At 39.1% G+C, this 18,460-nt stretch overlaps 3 protein-coding genes across 5 annotated transcripts in view; 2 read left to right on the top strand and 1 right to left on the bottom strand.

Moving 5' to 3' along the window:
* Positions 1-221: 221 nt before the first annotated feature.
* LOC144647737 (uncharacterized) lies at positions 222-4,292 on the top strand. Its single transcript, XM_078507411.1, has 2 exons — positions 222-2,014; positions 3,191-4,292. The coding sequence occupies exons 1-2, from the start codon at positions 346-348 to the stop codon at positions 3,562-3,564; spliced, it is 2,043 nt and encodes a 680-aa protein (XP_078363537.1). The 5' UTR covers positions 222-345; the 3' UTR covers positions 3,565-4,292.
* Positions 3,861-13,929, bottom strand: LOC144647754 (cation channel sperm-associated protein 4-like). The gene is made up of 17 exons (XM_078507434.1): positions 13,816-13,929; positions 13,321-13,413; positions 13,102-13,224; positions 12,283-12,365; positions 11,091-11,133; positions 10,494-10,694; positions 9,667-9,829; positions 9,057-9,132; positions 8,445-8,503; positions 7,990-8,100; positions 7,625-7,689; positions 7,074-7,184; positions 6,772-6,850; positions 6,220-6,296; positions 5,161-5,268; positions 4,457-4,561; positions 3,861-4,291 (listed from the first exon to the last, which is right to left on the bottom strand). The coding sequence occupies exons 2-17, from the start codon at positions 13,339-13,341 to the stop codon at positions 4,100-4,102; spliced, it is 1,617 nt and encodes a 538-aa protein (XP_078363560.1). The 5' UTR covers positions 13,342-13,413; positions 13,816-13,929; the 3' UTR covers positions 3,861-4,099.
* Positions 13,930-14,907: 978 nt separating this feature from the next.
* The window catches only part of LOC144647742 (uncharacterized), a 55,317-nt gene continuing 51,764 nt past the window's right edge, over positions 14,908-18,460 (top strand). For 2 of the 3 annotated variants that reach the window (XR_013569622.1, XR_013569621.1), the window contains exons 1-2: positions 14,932-15,293; positions 16,763-17,647. Coding sequence is in view for 1 of the 3 variants with exons in the window: in XM_078507420.1 (XP_078363546.1) it covers positions 15,089-15,293; positions 16,763-17,647 (1,090 nt within the window). In the remaining 2 variants the exon portion in view is untranslated. Of the gene's footprint in view, positions 15,294-16,762; positions 17,648-18,460 lie in introns of all 3 variants that reach the window. The other variant, XM_078507420.1, reaches the window with a different exon arrangement.

An 18,460-nucleotide genomic window follows, 5' to 3' on the forward strand; every position in this document is an offset into this window, starting at 1 on the left:
TGAAGTGCTGTATACCGGTTGTATCCTAAAAGTATTTCTTCGATTTTAGTGTTACCTGTTCCCTAAATATGCTTTTGTTCCCGCGTTCCCAGTTTTATTTCCCTCTTGTTCCCATGATCCTAAAGAGTTAATGGCCATCTTCCCTTGTTCCCTGAAAACCCCGGTGGAGCCTCCAAAATGACAGTAAAATCACATCACTATGCGGCGATCTACGGGGCTCAGGCCCAGGCTACCGCGGTTGCAGAGGTTGTATCGGAGGAACGACGCCATATGCGGCAATCAAAAATTCCCCAAAACACTGTTATTGCAAACAAGAGGATCTGAGAGTCATTAACCTGCAGTGAAATGTTGTTTTCAAATTATGGTGATTTTCAGAGGAAAGACAGGGCTTTGTTAGCTGGTAAAAAGAGGCAGGATCGATCACTGCGCCGACTGATTGCGATGTTGGGAATTCAACGAAAGCTCAAGACAATTTTCATGGTGTTAGTTATAATGTATCTGTGCATCAACATTTATCACACATCGAGAAGCATTTTACAAAACGAGGCACAAATAGCGCTTTTAAAGAAGGTTCTTAACAAACCTCTCTGCGTAGCACACCAGAAAACGATTCAACGACTTCGAAGATTAACCAAAGACCTCGCCTATGTTAGAATGTCAGTAGACCGTGATGTCGCCATGGCGAGAATTATCGACGGTCATTACGACAATCTACGGAAACTTCTTCGAGAAATCGAGTTTATTACGAGCACTAACGTGGACGAAGACAGACGAAAACGATTCACCGACGACAAGGCGAAACAATCCCAAGTTGTATGCCCTGAAGTTTACAAAGGATCAATTCATGGCTATCCGTTTTACACAAAGGGTTTTGAAACTGAAAAATGTTCAGTTAAACGAGACATAAAAGACCTTGTGACATTAATTTTTGACGATGTTGTTGTAACAGGTGATCAAAATATTATTTTTAACCCAACAGGTCGTGTTGGCAGGTTTTTATCATTTGTAGAAAGCGTATACCGTTTATTTCCTGGAATCAGGACGCATTTTATCCTGGGAAAAAGCTGGAATCAGCGACAGCTTGATGTGATGAAGGATAAGATCACTTTAAATTTACGCACCAAAGTTACCATTCATTTTATCAAAGACTTCGCTTTTAACAAGGGAGACTTGCTTCAAAACTTAATCGATCGAATAAAAACAGAATACACGTTGATTGCGCCTAGTTTAACAGATTTCACAAACGATATTGACCTCGAAAGGCTCATAAGAGTTTTATCGACTCGTGAAAATACAATTTTTGCAGGTGGCAGTTATAGAAACCTTACCGGTCACTGGTCACATGGCTGCATTCAAACGCAACTCAAAAACTACACTTTGTCTTATAAATCGGGCTATTATCATTCTTTCGCCGAATGTTTAGTTTGTGACGACCTTCCCGGTCCATTTCTAGCTAAAACATTAGTGCTACGAGATATTGGTTTTCATTTAAGTGGAGAACATGGTCTTTTCCGAGATTTATTTTTGAGGGTAAAAGATCGATATTCGAAATTACATCCGGGACTTGATCATGGCGGAACTGCAGTAGTCTCTTGCCCGGATGTAATGTTTCACATGCAGTCTCCTGCAGTTCGCGATGACGAACTTGCAAACTTTGCAAACAAGCACAGCATTAAAAAGATCGTTGAACCCGATGGAAAAACTCGATGGTTTGGCTGCCGAAGGGGTATTAAACATCGTAACGGAGAAAAATGTCCTTTAAAGTCTGGACTTGTAGTTCCACCGTGTTGTTTGGAGAACATTGCAGATGCAATCAAATTTGTGATGAAGCAATGCGGCAGGAATAACATAACTTGTGAGTTACAGGAAGGGACATTATTAGGAGCTGTTAAACTGAACAAGGTGCTGCCTTGGGAGAGAGATGCTGACATTACATTTCTTACTGCGGATTTTCCAAAGCTGGTCAAGATAAAAGACGTATTTACCAGACAAGGATATGTGGTTCATGACATCCGTGAGTATATATCATAGCCTTGTGGTGTATATTCTTTTTTTATTTTATTTTATTTTTATTTTATTAATTGCTCACACAAAGGTTACATGACACTACATTTACAAAAGTTACAATTCAAAAAAGAGAAAGAGAACAAACTCTAAAAACAGTAAACTTAAAAAAAAAAACCCGTAGCAAAGCGGATGTTACAAACGAAAAATAGTAGGAGGGTATTACGCAATTACACGACTTACAATACAAGAGAGGACAAAACTTACAGTGAACTGAAAAAAAACGTTAGCAACGCAGACGTTATAAAGGAAAAAGTAGGTATAACAGACTTAAAAAAAACTTACAATACAAGAGAGAACAAATTTCTAACTCGAGCGTAAGTACGAAAAATGAAAAACCCAAAAGCGTAACGAGCTCGAGCGAATTTCATTAGTGTAAAATGCCGAGTACAAAACTCGTTCATTTTCTTGATATATCAGGCAAACCAGTAAGAATGGTACATGCCCAAGAACTGGTTTTTACTTTATATCCAAATTTTATTCTAAGGAAAAAAAACTAGCGTCCAATTCAGCCGCCCCCTATCACAGGTTTCTACGATCGAAAAAAAATACGAGAAAATGGGGGTCTGTGAACAGCCTATTACGACGCAAATATGACGTAAAAAATGAACAAAAATAAATAGATAAATAAACAAAAAAGCCCAAATAAGTCAAAACCGACGTCTAGTGCTCACTCCTTGTATTAATTTAAAAGAGCAATGTCACGGTATTTTGAGTCCTTTTTCTGATTATACTCTTAAATTGAAGGAAACCTCAAAATAATAGTTTTCTAACGTAGCAAAAAAACTAAGGAGTAATAAAAACTCGAAAATCAATAACCAAGGATGATTTCGACTGACGAAGATCAAGACAGTTTACGAATGACAAACATGAAAAAACTTGCCAGCTTTTTCAAGATGACGTCACGTTGTCCGTGACGTATCTCCTTAAGGATGAGAGTCTTCTGATAAGTCTATCTTGACTAAAGCTCGATTTTAGTCTGAACTAATAGGAACACAAGAAAAATGCCTAGTTTTTTTAAGATAAAATTTCTGTTGAAGTGTCCTATTCAACGATTGACCAACAAACCATTTACTTTAAGACAATGTCGTATTTAAATGACTGATCATTTTCATTTCGTTATTAGAGCAACCGTGGTGCTGTGTAGAAGGCCGTAAAGCCGGTGGAAAGGTCGAGCTTCTTGCTGACGGATGGTCCATCCAGATGTATGGCCAGCATAGGATGAGCCCCAGAGGGTCCCTCACTAATGAGCACCCTCCAACGAAGGTCTTTTTCAGCGGCAGCTGGCTCAACGTGCCTTTCAATCCAGGGCTCTATGTAAGGAATCGTTACGGTAAAGAGGTTTACAAACACGCCGAACACTGGTTATCGACCGGTAAACAGTCCGGCTGGGACGCGTACGAGACAGGAGTGTTTAGTTCATGTCCCGTCAAGGGATTCCACGGGTGTCTTGATCAATATCAGCCTGATGGGTCAATACAGTTTGAGAACAACTTTTAACCTTTGCCTATTTTTTATAATTGTGAATTGCATATTACAGCTGGAATCCCGACTTTACTCTGTTCAATCGCTTCGTTTCGATTTGATCCACTCTTGGGACGCTTTCCATTAGTCACAACTGTCCGGTCAGACCAGTATTATATATCAGTATTAGACAGTTGTTTTGGATTTGTGGGAAAATCTCTTGAAAAAGACCTACCGTATTTCACATTTAACACCAACGGACCGGCCGGCCAGTTCTGAGTAATGGAAAGCGACCCTAGGCTCTGAATGGGAAAAATGTCAGACATAAAAACTATGAAAAGGTGACGTAAGTTTTATTGAAATCTAACAACCTTTCGAAAGACAATATAAATACCTTTTAAAACGCGATTAAAATACCTCAAACTCTTACTCTTTAACAGTACGTATGAACAAGTCAGACGAGTTTGAAAAGCATAAACATGTGGTCACTGACGTCATGATTATTGCTAAGCAATAACCGTTAAGCTTCAGAAAACACAGATAAAGATTCAAGATGTAAAGTTGAAGGTGTTCATCCTCTATGAAAGATATTAGGCAAGAAAGAAGACTTTCTGCGTTCGTCTGATGACTGTTTCTTCTGTGTAGCCGTACTAATCAACCTGGCTCCCTCTCGTAACATGGAACCCAACGTGTCTTTGTGCGAGTCAAACACTTTGCCTTGTTCCATCTCCATCAGGTTCGACATCAAGTCACCGCCAGTTAACTGTGGGGGAGGGGGACGTACAGAAAATATTATCCAATAAACAAGGCGCAAATGTACATAGACGTTGTTGAACTAGTTAGTTTGTTCCAGGATTTATTGGTCAAGTTTTTTTGGAATAAGTTGAGGCAGACAACTTTTATCACAAGCTAATATTAAGTGCCATACCATAAAATTGTCCTCGCTCCTCATCCTTGTGACTTCTTCGGCGTCGTTCTTTAAAATGCCTTCCTTCTTGGCTTTTTCTTGTAAATCGGACACCTCACCGAAAATCTTCCAAGTGAAGAAAACAAAAATGATTTTGGAAGTAAGAACATAGTTTTATTTCTAAGGTTCCACAAATGGCAGCTTGGGTCACTGACTAAAATTTTTACAAGAATTATCACAGATTCACTTCTTTTCCTCTTGCTTTAAGTAAAATTTATTTTCGGTTTTGTTTTAGGCATGTTTTTTTCCATTTGGATCGTCTTGTGTTAGGGGGGGGGGGGGGGGGGTTAGCGAGACCTCGGCATTTTTAAGGATACCAAAAGAAAAATACTCCTTGATGGAGAAAGTCAGAGGCAATATATAAGTGAAGTAACACGACACAATGACCCCGGCCAGGGCTCGAACCCGTACAGTGTGCTGACCATTAAGCATTGAGCCTCCCATGTGAACCTAAACGTGGATTAACGCGGGGCCTTCCAAACTGACCTCTTTTTTTGTGACTGAACTTAATTCCACAAATTCAGAAGGTCACGAATTAATTCGAATGACTGATTCACCCAGAAGAAGTAAGGACTGAAGCTACTGCTTTGTTCCAAGCAAAATAAATGGGAAACACTGAAAAGTTTAATTTTTATCATGCGATCAAAAGTGAACAGTAATCTTACCTGGATTATCTCTTCTTCAATCTTCTTAGATTCAACCAGATTTTGTTCAATTGCGCTCAGAATCAGTAAATAGTTTTCCAGTTTCTCACATGAAACGTTCGTCAAATCCTATAAACGAGCCATGAAATGTGAATTACTAAAGAACATGTACTTATAAAATCACCAACCAAACAATCTCTTTTGCAAAGAGTATCTCGCAAGAGAGAGAACTTAGTGTCTACAGTTCAGTCGGGGGAAGAAGTGCCAGTTGATGGTGACATAACTTCTCCAAAAAGTGACTGAGCCCGCGGTTTTTAAGCCTGAAGTTGCTTAGCGACGTTACGTATTTGTACGCGCGATTGCTTTGCGAGTACTCGTGAGCACTCGCGAAAGTTATTGATTGGATGAAATAATTCGGAAAACTCTTCGAGTGCTTCAACAAAGATTTACCAAAACCGGCAGTTATTCCCCCAGACTGAATTGGCGCCATTAGTGGTACGACACATTTGAGACTTCAATAAAGTTACCTACCTACCTACCTACCTACCTACCTACCTACCTACCTACCTACCTACCTACCTACCTACCTACCTACCTACCTACCTACCTACACCTACCTACCTACCTACCTTCCTACCTACCTACCTACCTACCTACCTACCTTCCTACCTTCCTACCTACCTACCTACCTACCTACCTACCTACCTACCTACCTACCTACCTACCTACCTACCTACCTTCCTTCCTACCTACCTACCTACCTACCTACCTACCTACCTACCTACCTACCTACCTACCTACCTACCTACCTACCTACCTACCTACCTACCTACTTACTTACTTACTTACCCCAGAGAACAAAACTACAGCGAACAGAGAAGCTCTTGTCATGGTCTACAGGAGTCTCGCCACATGATTTCAGTTTGCAATCTCTTAGTAAGGCAGCATTAAAACTTAGTCTGTAAACAGACTTTTCTCTAATTACGAACAGTAAAGTGTCCCCTCGGCTTGGCTCGCCGTTTCTTTCCTCGTTGTCTTTCCTTAGTGAAGAGCCTTTTCAGAAAAGAAGCTTAAACATACCGGTAATTGAAAAGGCATCTGTTTCAGGTAAACAAAACTGGGGACCTCTTCCACTCCGACTGTTGGTACTGTAGTGTCTAAAACACAAGTAAGTTGAATAGGTTTTTGTTAGAACTGCCTTCAAAAAATAGATTGTGCATTTGTACAGCTGCTAGCAAGCATACCCACGCTTTGGAAGGAACCATTATTTCTGAAAAAAAAAAAAAACTACTCTTCTAGGTCTCTGAAAACGGCGACACCAAGGAAAAGAGAAAGTTAATTTATAACTTTTCAGTCTATTGGTTTTAAGATAACATTGAACTAGCTCCAGCTTGATATGAAGAGACAGTAGTCAATGTCAAAATCGGAAAAAATCCTTGAATTTGGTCATTTCACGCTGTTGTTTCGCAAAGGACGACTAAGAAATGTACAGAATTTTATCTGATAACGCAAGTGTAGAGCCATTCTTTTATTTGGCGACGTTCTTGGTGCCGTTTTTGTTGTGGTTTGCTTAAACTCTCTAATTAGAATCAGAAAACTCTCTACAAAGTCGCAAATGTATGAACAAGTTACCTTCTTCCTCGAGTTTGGCTTTCAGATCATCTGTTTCACGCTCCTTGCCTTCAGTCTTCACATCAACCATAGCGAATTCCTGTTCGTATGAAAAGATGCACGTGTTTAGAGCGGACCATGGCAAAAAACAAACATAATCAAGAAATATCTCATTTTTCCTTAAAATAACAACAGAATACCTCCTCCGCACCCCCTTATTCATCGAGGGTTGCGGCATACTTCTTGCAAAATGAGGGATTGCTAACCAAATTTACTATTTTATTAACCCGGTATATTTTTGAAAATTAGTGGCAGTCACTTACCAGATTTGTCACCACAACAGCAACAACAAGGTTGGCAAATACAAACGCACCGATAGCTATGAAGACGAGAAGAAAGAGCCCTCCACCAACATAATAAGTCTCGCCAACATCCTGCGACAAAATACGTAAGAGTTACTTGCTTTTATTTAATTTGCAGGGTAAATTAATCATCATCGTTATCGTTATCATCATTGCATGCCGTCATCATCATTATTGTTTTTTTCACTAGTTCTCATGTTCTTGTGGTTCCAATTTTCAAATCATGATGATATTTTTCATTTTTAAAACAAATGGGAAAAACGTTCTAACCCAAATTTCAGTCTCATCATGAACATTCTTAGCGTGTTATAAAAAACTTTTAAGCCTCTCTCTATGATTATAGACAATTTTGTTTTGAACGTGTATTTGAAACCAATAAATTGACATTTGACTATTCAGTCGTCTTTTTAGTACTAGTCTTCAGCCTAGCTTGAGACGTTTTGTTCCAAATATATGCCATGACTTTTAAGCAGCTCGGACTAAATCTTCACCTGTTTTCCCGCCATTTCTACCTGAAAAGCTTTGAAAATTTCCATCCAGCCATCTTGAGTTAGGCAAACAAAGAGATAAAACATAGCTAACAGAAGTCAAGGATTATAATTGATTTAATCAAAGAATATAACTTCAATACTTACGATTTTACTGTTGAAAAGTGAAAAAAAAAAAAACAAGAATAGTCGCAAAGCTTTTCATACCCGAACTAGCCATTTTGAAGGAGACAGTGCAAGACGGGTCAAAAGAACTATACCGGGGTGGCGGTTGTTACGTTCAAAGAAGTGAGAAGTTGTCCGGAAGGAGCTTAGGAGGGGAAGTAAATGTAAAACTCGATAATTTGCGTGTGAGGAACAAGGAACAAGGATGAATTTTGAAAAGATACAGCTGGAGAGATTTCCAAAATACATCGGTACAATGTCTCTGAACAGTGTCACGCCAATCACAGAAAACACCAACATGATAATCACAAGCAGAAGGACAATGTTGGCCATGTCTGTCGAGAGAAGGAACAACGGTTTAGGTTTTAGCAGTTAACTTTATTAGACTAGACTAGTCTAGCCAAGACTAAACTACACTGGACTAGACTAGACTAGCTGAGAGTAGACTAGACTAGACTACGCTAAACTAAACTAGACTAGGCAATGCAAGACTAAACTAGACTGGACTAGACAATAGTAGACTAGACTAGCTGAGACTAGACCAGTTTAAACGATTACACTAGCTGACTACACTAAAAAAAGGCAAACTTAACGAAACCATGCCGAGCTAAAGTGAAGTTAACTAAGTAGCTAAATTTTCTAAACTGAACAAGAAATCATAAAAACAAGCAACACTCACCTGGAACGGACTGCAGGATTGTCTGTACAACTATCTGTAACCCAGGCAGTGAACTGATGCTATGAATCGAAACCAGGCGAACATTGGTTAAAAATGCTGAATTGTAATGCAAATAGAGCTGCCGCGAGTCTTTTCTACAGTCTCGACTACAAACTGTTACAGCTTCCTAGCTAAGGGGCTACGTAACGCATTATCATGTTGTAAATAATAAAGATGGTAAATTTTAAGCTCGGTAATAAATAATAAAGATAAGATGTTCTAAACCAACATTATCATGTTGTTTTTACGCACTTCGCATCGGATAGTTTTGTAATGATTGTTGTAACACTAAAACCAAACTGAATCGCAGACGCTACGGCCGAAAATGGAGCAAACAAACGAATTAAGTAGGATACAAGCGCGGGAACCCACATAAACCAAGTCAGAATCGCTTTATGTTCACAAGTAACTGGCCGAAACAATTACACCTTTAGCAACTCTAGCTGCTAAGTCAGCTAACAATTAAGACGTTTACCGCTCAACAAACCCTAAACCAAAGTAGAAATATAATTATTTACGAAAGTGTTAAGACAACTGCTTTAACTAACACTAGGTGTCCTGTGGGATTTCTACCTTCTAAGACTGCGGAAAGCTCTCAACACTCTAAGAATTCTCAACACTCCTCTGCTGCCTGATCCTGTACTAAGCACTGATAATAATAACAACATAGCAAAATAATCAGTGAGCTACTTCAAATATCGCGATATTTGCAACTGTACATTTTGTACTATTTACTGCTGACTTAGAGAAATTGAGCACGATGTAGTCGTTGATTCACGCTTTTAATTCGTCGAAAATAAACCGTTTTTTGAATTTAGTAAGCTAAATGCTAAATCTCGACAGGATAGTGAATTGAGTTGGTTTCTTACGGCAAGTGTTTGCTTCCATCCTTCTGTAAGCATTATTGAATAAGGGCCACCCCTCTCTTGAGCCCCCCTGATTCTACTAAGCTCTTCGTTGTTGATGAGGGGTGCAATGCTTATTAGCAGGCGGTGCTTTACAGCTTAGTATTTTTGCTATAGTATGCGGTGCTTGCTGCGGGACGGCACTTCATTGGGGGAAGCACTTTTTCGACTAATTACGGTAGTTAAACTTACATCATTAATTTTTTCACTTAATTCGATCTTCTAGCTAGTATCTTCCCTCACATACAACAACGATAAATCTTTAAAGTCAAACTCACACGGTCCAAGAAGAAGAGCCACCACAATGAAGAAATCAAGAACATTCCATCCCATCTTCCAGAACATAAAGAATCCATGATACCATTTGACAAGGATCTCACATACAAAGATTGTCATCAGGCACTGGTCCAACACTGAGAACAAATGACTGTACTTCTGTTCCTGTTGAACAATGATTAACAGTTATTACAAGATTATGCAAAATATAATAACAAACATTATCGCTGAAGAACAAGGCTTGAAAATCAATCAATCAATCAATCGATTGACTGATAGGACTGGGAACTAACTACAGAATAATGAGACGCAAACAGAGATCAAGTTAACAAGATATCGCCGCAAAGAACATGAAGCAAAATACTCCTGGAAAGTTAGAAAGGACTGATACAAAGTGTAAACAAAAGAGACAAATTATATTTGAAGAGTTTATTGAATTTGACAGACTCTACATCTTTTAATAAATTTAGGCCTGTGTGGTCTGTGTGTGTAAACAGTTACAAGACAGTGCTTGACCTTGCATGTCGCTCGCAAGAAGTATCACATATATTGTATATCGGAAGCCATGCTACAAGATAACGCAAATTTTTGAACAATTATAATTCAACACAGAAGTCGCCATCTACTTTTATTTACATTAATTTTTTGACAAATTTCCTGAAAAAAACTGTTTGACCCCCTTGCTTGGGAATCGTCATCGCTTCTGCATGCATTGCATGCCGTTTAATTTTTATATGTCAGCCACTCGGTTAGGCCAAAATTCAATATTAATAACCACTGGTATGATTAAACATACTGTAAGTGTGATCCAAAGTACAATTGTACTTACAAGTTCCTGGTCTGTCTCCACAGCAATCAGTATACTGTTAAACAGAATAACACACAGAATTCCAGTTCTGAACACTGTGTTGGACAAGAACTGACCCAGCAGCTCATTAGATGCATACTCCTCAATTGCTTCATCATCCAAATCAACAATGTCCCACATGTTTTCTTCTTCTTTCTCTTTTGACATCAAAAGTTCTTCTTTCTAAGAGTTTTACAATATAACATGTACCTTAAATTTAGGGGGCTGCAGATTACTGTCTTCAATAATTATGGAACAGTGACTAATTCAAGTACATGCAGTCAACCCCCACCTTGTAGACAGTATTCATATTAGAGAAACCCATTACTCTACAGGGGTTCAAGTCCCAACAAATTAAATAAGAATCACATGCTAAAAGAACTTTTGCTTTATAATTTCATATTTACAGACTTTCCTAATATTGGCACTAAATAATTATATACATTGGTCCCAAAGTGGGAGTTGACTGTCAATGTCACTTGGAATGTAAATGCTTCAATGTGTTGTTCCATAATACGAATCCACCATTAATTAGAAATTACAGTTTAGCTAATTAAAAATTTTTAAAAAACTTCATACCTCATTCTGTATTGCATGGAACACTGCATGAAATTCTTTTTCCCTGTTAAAAAACAACAGCAGAGAAATGGTTTAATTACAATAATTCTTGTCTGGGGGGGGGGGGGGGGGGGGGCGGCACTGGCAGTCTGAGAACCAAAAATTGTCTCAATATACATGTAATGTCATTTTCATATTGTCTCTTTTTCTTTTTTGCTGTGTGTACCATAAAGCTACATGAAATACTGTACAGTGTATAGGGTATGGTTTTCAAGCAGTTTAGTCTGGGATAGGGTATAGAAATCAGAGAGTTTTGGTCTAGTAAAGGGTAGCATTTGCCGGGAAATCGATCGACGGAATGACAAATAAAGTCCAGAAACTCGGAAGAGAAAGAGGCTTTCCTAAACGTAAAAAAAAAATAATCGCGGCATCGTTGTTCACAGATGGTTTTCCATTAAAACACTGATAATGATACAGTTCTAACAAAATGCAAGTCTGGGATAGGGAAGGGATTTTCAGTGTCTAGTCTAGTATAGGGTTGCAAAAATCAGCTGAACATGGTCTGGTATAGGGTAAGGGCTTCAAATTCCCAGTCGCACACCCCCACCCAAAAATATACCGGGTGCCCCCCCCCCCCCCCCCGGCATTCCGCTGAATAGGGTCACCCCTCAAAGAGGCACATGTGTACACCCAGAACTGAACAATGATACTCAAGGTGTTCATTAGGCATCGGAGATCGGAGAATTCTCCTTCTACTTCGTAGAATTCTCTGGCTACGGAAATTTCAAAGGCCTCTACCTACACTGTCGGTATTTTCTTATTAAGACGCAGGACAGTTTAAAAATCATTCTCCGGTTACTTTACACTATTTTCCTGCTATTACTAACAATTCTTAATAAAAACCCTGGATACTGTCCAGGATTTGAACCTGGAGCACTTGATCAAGAGTCCAGTATGCTAACTAAGGCAGTGAAATAGCTCTTTAATGCATTTTATATTTTTATACATGTCTGATGATAAACAAGAAGAATATGCAAGTTATACTAATAAAAATAAAACAAAATAATGTGATTTCCATGCCATAAATTCAAACTGGAATTGAATATTGACATCAACTGTAATATTTATACATAAAATGAGATTCTAATTTAGATTAATTAGCTTTATCCTGAGCTCTAAAAAACTGCTATTACAAAACTGCTATGCACAGTACCTTTTCTCTTCATCTTTATCAGGTTCAGAAGCATCTTTCAACATGGACGCCACCTTAAGTCTCAGCCGTACTTTGTCAACAGTCTGTTTTTTATAAACAAAATCAAAGAACCTTTACCATTGTGCACAGTAAAGCTACATTGTAAAATCTGTCTGTTGGATAGCCCCACTGTCTTACTACACATAAAAATTATATATGATTGAATCCACAACATTTAGCATGAACACGTTGATTCGAATTTGACCAGTAAACTCAAGGGCTGATGTTACACATAATTTTGCAATTTTTCCTGCAACTTGCAACACAACAACTGTTGCGTTAGAAAGTTGTGACAAAAATTGCACATACACCCCATTTTTGCAACCTGCAATGCAGCAAAATGTTGCGTTGCAATTTGCAGAAAAAGTTGAATTATATCCTCTACTCTTTGCAACATTGTGAGACAGGTTGTTGTGTGTAACATATTAAGCGCAACCTGCAATGCAATTGTGTTCAAATCAGCCAATCAGACAAGAGCCAATCATTACCACTGAGATTTTAATAAGTAAGCAGGCATGTTGCAAGTTGCGAACAACTATAGCACGCATATCATGTGACACCTCCTCTGCAACTTGCAATGTTTTTTTACTGAGTCGTCACGGTTGCGTTGCAAATTGCAGGAAAAATTGTGTCGTGTAACATGGCCTTTAGTCATGCTTAGTGCCAAAACCATATCTTGTATCTGATTGGTTTTCTTTCATGACATAATAACATTCTACAAATATTTCTAGTGTAAACGGGTTTTTCTGAGTTGAGCTGTAAATAGACTTTCTTACTTACACTTTTAAGAGACTTGGCCATGGATTTTTCCTCTGGTTTATCATCTGTTTCTTTTGAGTCTTTGTCTTCATTTTTGGAAAATCCACCAGTTAGTTTGTTCAAAACACGGACTTGGTTTACACCCTAAAAACGAAAACTGAGTTAAGCTTATTACACTACTGTTCAGTCAGTGCGCAGTATTTGAAAATAAAATTGAAAGAATATTAGCCTATACAGTACCTTTTTAAATTTTGAATTCATTCTAGTGATTCGGATTCTTGATCCTCTTCAACGAATATTTAATTCAAAGTAACTGCAGCAATGGCGTGGAAGCTAGATGTGGCAAATATTAATAAGAATGGTCAATTATAAGCTTAAGCTTAAGCTTATATTAAAATAAGATTACTGCATGTAAACAAATGACTGAAATGATCGCCATTTCAACTGAAGCCCTTGTTAAACTGAGAAAAATGCTTTGACTGAAATCTGAATTAATTTTTTTAATACTTTTATATTATTATTAGTGAACAAAGAGCTTTACAAAGAATTCGCCCTATTAAAGGTTACTTCTATAAAAGTTTATGGTGTAGAAAAACTGGCAGCTGAAATATCAGAGCTCATCTTGCAGCCTCGACAGGCATTCAATTTGTACGCTAAAGAGTCAAGAATGAACGCTGTCCAACAATAAAGATAAAGTAAAGACCAATAGGCAATGAAAAATACGTGTTTCTTTACCTGAAACTCGCACAAACATGGCGTTTTTTTCTTCGGCAGAAATCTTTGCACAAAACGTTTGAGCGATCGGCTTTTCGCATGTAAATTTCATCTCAATATGGCGCCTTGCTGTTGATTAGCCAATCACATCAGACATCACGTTATGTATGCCTACCTGTGATATCTACGTACGAAACGAGGCACACTTGCACAGACGATTGTGAAGAGTCCATAGCTATTTGATAGAATACCGATCAGCTCAAAAGTGAAGTCGGCTGCAAACCGTTAAATAACTAGCCACCTTAATTTTGGAAGTAAACCCTCCCTGCGATTGGACTGGCAAGATCCTATCTTGGGGGAGTCAACGATCACTCAATGCTACAGATACCGGTATAAGACACTTTGGCCCGCACTGGCTCATTTGTTTTTCTCGTAGAAAAAGTAAAAATAAACAACTTCCTTTTCAGAGTATGTTAAAATTTTGACAAGGTATTGTCAGAAGTGGGATTCGAACCCACGCCTCCATTTGGAGACCAGAACACTTACCCAATTGAAGACTGGGAAGAAGGGAATGACCCTTAAGTCTGGCGCCTTAGCCCGCAAGGCCATCCTACTGCAAGCATGTACAAGTAAGCCCGCAAACCACAAAACAGCGCACAAAATCCGATTGCTCCCACAAAAAGTTGAGGAGAACTCGACTTGTGTTGGCGGTTTCTTGTTTTCGTAAACTTGAAGTGTGTCTTTTTGTTTTTGTTCTTCGATGGCTCAAAGTCCTAGCCTTGCAATAGTAAGAGGCCTTGCCAGGGGGGGGGGGGTGGATTCTTAGTCGCTTGTCCGAATTCAAAGTGTCCGGTGTCGCTGTTTCATCGGTCATCGCAATTGGCGAGAAAGGTTACTGTTTGTCGCAATTTGGCGAGGAAGTTACGTTGTCGCAATTTCATTTTCTGTGCTGTCGCTACTTTTGAGGCCATGTCGCCTGCAGGAATTTACCCTGGCAGAGCCTCTTGGATTTGTTTTTTTTTGAACTCCGGAAATACCGAAAATTTTATTTTTTCTAGAAAATTCTCAGCCTTTCAACAAATACTAGCATTTCAATTTAAAGCCAATGAGATCAGTTTCAAATCCATAGCGAATTTGAGCTTCTTCATGATCACTTTCAGTACATAAATAACAGAACAGTTTGGCACGTCACTGAACCCGTGCTCGTGATCTCGGTATCACACAACGAGCTGAAGCCATTTCTAAACAACTCTGGTGTCTTGGTTAAAATTATTACTGTTAAAATCGCCCCTAAATGACTGCTCAGAAGCAAAGTTTGCCTTCGTTTGCTTCTGTCATTTCTGTTTTGTCTATTGTGTTTTATTGCGTTGGATTCTTTCGAGTTGAGCTGCAGTTGAATGAGCAGATGGAGAGAATCAACGCTCTTGAAAGCGTTGCGGAAGCCAAGCCGCCGTCATTGTCAAACAACCACAACTCGGAGACAATCAAGAATTTTCCTGGTAAGTCTGGCTTTGGAAAATATCGTGTAGTTCCGAAAGTAGAAATAAGAAGTTTTGGGTCATTTGGAGCCTTTTCTAGGCCGCTATTAACGGAGTGTCCGCAAACTTTTTTTTTAGTGCGTCTGCACGATAAATACACGATATCGATCTAACTACCTTATTGTTACTCATATCGTTTTTTCAAAATACCGCGAAATTACCGACCCGCGTAAATGTATTATTACGTTTAAATTAAGTCCCGCCCCCCCCGAAATATGCATGTCTCATTTTCGCGAAATTAAGTTCCTATCGCGAAAATAGGGAGTGACAATAAGATATGTCGGAAAACATGCACAAAACCAGCACATGCAATGTGACTCCTGGCATAAACCAAAATAACTGCATGGCTTCCCTATACATAAAAAATTGCAATAATTTAAGAGACCAAGATAAACGTTGCAAAACTAATTTTTTTTTTTTGCTGTTATCTGCAAATTTTTTTAAAATCGGATGTCATTCGAGGTTGCTTCTTTTTTTTTTTTTGAATGGCCGTTTCTTGTGGAAACGGCTACAATTATTTACAAGTACATTCAGTTTACATACGAAAATCAAATTCACACTAAAGAAACGCCTTCACACTGAAAATATCGAGAGCTTTGCGTGTTCTCCGCGCTTCCTGTGTGCTGTGGCAAACAAACCAAAGGTTAGCAGGTCAAGTTGTCTCGAATCAAACACAGACAATCAAGTTCAGAAGAATTCGAACCAATTTTCCTTTAAATATTCCTGACATAATAATAAGAACTAAAAACAGCTCGACGAATCTCACAGGTTGACATGTAACGCTGTCTCACCAGGAAGTTTATTACAAACATATCTATATTTAAGATATGTTGTCTGCCGAAGCAATATGTTACCATTTCTATCATTTTTGTCTCGAATGAAAGTGTTTATGTCTAATATGGGTCATGGGCTCCTGGTCTAATATAATATTAAATGACGGTCGTTTATATCTAATAGGAAGTCTCGTGGTTAAAAACAAAGAGCAAACACATGTTTTTGACTGGGCCTTTCTCCGCAGAGGCTCCCTCACCTAAATCCCCTTTGCTGTCCTTAATTGAGCCTCTGTTCGAAAGCGGATTACCGTTAATCTAAGATTAATAGAATTTTACTCGAAGTTTTAATTTTGTTTGTGTACTGAAGCGTTATTCACTGTAAATGCTTTATGCAGTTTTTAAATAAGTGAAATTCAAAAGTGACCAGGAAAATGTTAACACAGAAATCCTCACAGAAAAGTCCTAACAGATATGAAACTTAATTGGGCTGATCACGCCTGGATTAGCTTCAAACAACGGTTAACGGATCTTACGTTCAATAGCAGGAAGAGTTCTCTCTGTGACGAGTAAAACTATTTTAAATATGTTAATCTGTTAAACAAATAATTGTCGCCTTTGCCCGTAGAAATCTGTCCATTTATTTTTTTCTTTTGTTAGAAGTAATTCAAAAACTCCATCGAAGCAGACGTCAAGCTGACACAACTAAAAACGCTACGGAAAATAAAAACACAGCAGAAGCAATGATCACTCTATTCTCGCAACTGTGTAAGTCAAAGAGTGACACGTGCTCGTCAGGTCCCCCAGGCCCTCCAGGCCCACCTGGACCGAGAGGACACAAAGGAGCCCGGGGACGACGGGGACAGAAAGCAAAAACTGGAAACAAAGGAAATAAAGGCATTATGGGACCTGTGGGACTAAAAGGAGACACTGGACCAAAAGGTGAGAAAGGAGACATTGGACCAGAAGGCATGCCCGGAACTAAAGGAGAGTCGGGTCCCTCAGGCCTTCCCGGTCCATATGGACCGAGAGGACAAAAAGGAGCCCGGGGACGAAGAGGACAGAAAGGTGGAACTGGAAATAAGGGAGATAAAGGTATTATAGGATCGCCAGGAAAGAGCGGCAACCAAGGCATTATGGGACCTGCGGGGCTAAAGGGAGAGACTGGAATCAAAGGTGAGAAAGGAGACATAGGACCAGCAGGCATGCCGGGAACAAAAGGAGACATAGGACCTACAGGCATGCCGGGATATAAAGGAAACATTGGACCCAGAGGCATGCTGGGAACAAAAGGAAACAAAGGAGCCGCAGGCATGCTGGGAAGAAAAGGAAACATTGGAGCCGCAGGCATGCCGGGATATAAAGGAAATACAGGACCTAGAGGCATGCCGGGAACAAAAGGAAACAAAGGAGCCGCAGGCATGCCGGGATATAAAGGAAACACAGGACCCAGAGGCATGCCGGGAACAAAAGGAAACAAAGGAGCCGCAGGCATGCCGGGAACAAAAGGGGAGCCTGGTGGATTAATATCATATCTTGCAAGAGGTACAGTTCAGTTAACTATGAGTAAAGTGTTTCCCGAAGGGTTATATTGCTCTCATATCCTGGGTCGGTCGCTCTTTATTCTATAGCGATACGAGATTCAGATAATGAAAGAAATCGTTGAAAAGAAGGCTCATGCATGCAACATTGTTTGTACAATCACTCGAAGCCAAGGGATTACCTTTAACTTTTCGCACAACCACCTCACACACTATCATTACTTATTTCCATCGCCTGGTCGTTTTCAAGATGTATGTATTGTTTTGGAAGCAGCGTAGTCAAAGTGTGAGGGTGTTGGACTAGAAACCGGTCGTCTGTGATTCAAATTCACCAATCTAACCACTGGCTGTAACTGAAGCAGGCTCCTATTAGTAAGTATAGGTTTTTTTACAAGTGTATGTTTTTTAATTTTTCGTGTCCGGCCCTAACCTGTAATCAGCGTCTCCTTTTACACGTTGAGTAGAGAACGCCAGGGGGCCGGAAGAAAAAACAGGGGAGAGTATCTGACCGGGTATCAGTATGTTTACACAAGAGTAAAGGAAGGCCTGATCGCTTCTTGAGCGTTCTTAGTCGCATTTTTTGCTAGTACTTTTGACAAAAAGCTACGAGAAAGGTGTGATATTTCTTTGTCTTCCAATAATCCTTCGGATTTTTCAGATTTTTGATTTTCAGTTTTTGAAAACCTTTTGATTTTCAGTTTTTTATTTTTCATTTATTTTTTCAGATTTTTCAGATTTTTTTAATTTCAGAATTCACGGCATGCTTATGAATGAACGAGTAAGGACCCTTCCGCAGGGAAATTTCGAAACTAAGAAA

The sequence above is a fragment of the Oculina patagonica genome, chromosome 4 (assembly GCF_052425735.1).
Source record: "Oculina patagonica isolate OP01 chromosome 4, crgOcupat, whole genome shotgun sequence".
Lineage (NCBI taxonomy): Eukaryota > Metazoa > Cnidaria > Anthozoa > Scleractinia > Oculinidae > Oculina > Oculina patagonica.

Bases quoted from the DNA above. Each gene is read 5' to 3' on its own strand.
- LOC144647737 (XM_078507411.1), top strand. From the start codon at position 346: ATGTTGTTTTCAAATTATGGTGATTTTCAGAGGAAAGACAGGGCTTTG. The intron at 2,015-3,190 runs GTGAGTATATAT...TTTCGTTATTAG, and splicing joins ATATGTGGTTCATGACATCC to AGCAACCGTGGTGCTGTGTA.
- LOC144647754 (XM_078507434.1), bottom strand. From the start codon at position 13,341: ATGAATTCAAAATTTAAAAAG. The intron at 8,101-8,444 runs GTGAGTGTTGCT...TTCTCTCGACAG, and splicing joins AATCCTGCAGTCCGTTCCAG to ACATGGCCAACATTGTCCTT. The intron at 5,269-6,219 runs GTATGTTTAAGC...GCTCGTTTATAG, and splicing joins AGATGCCTTTTCAATTACCG to GATTTGACGAACGTTTCATG.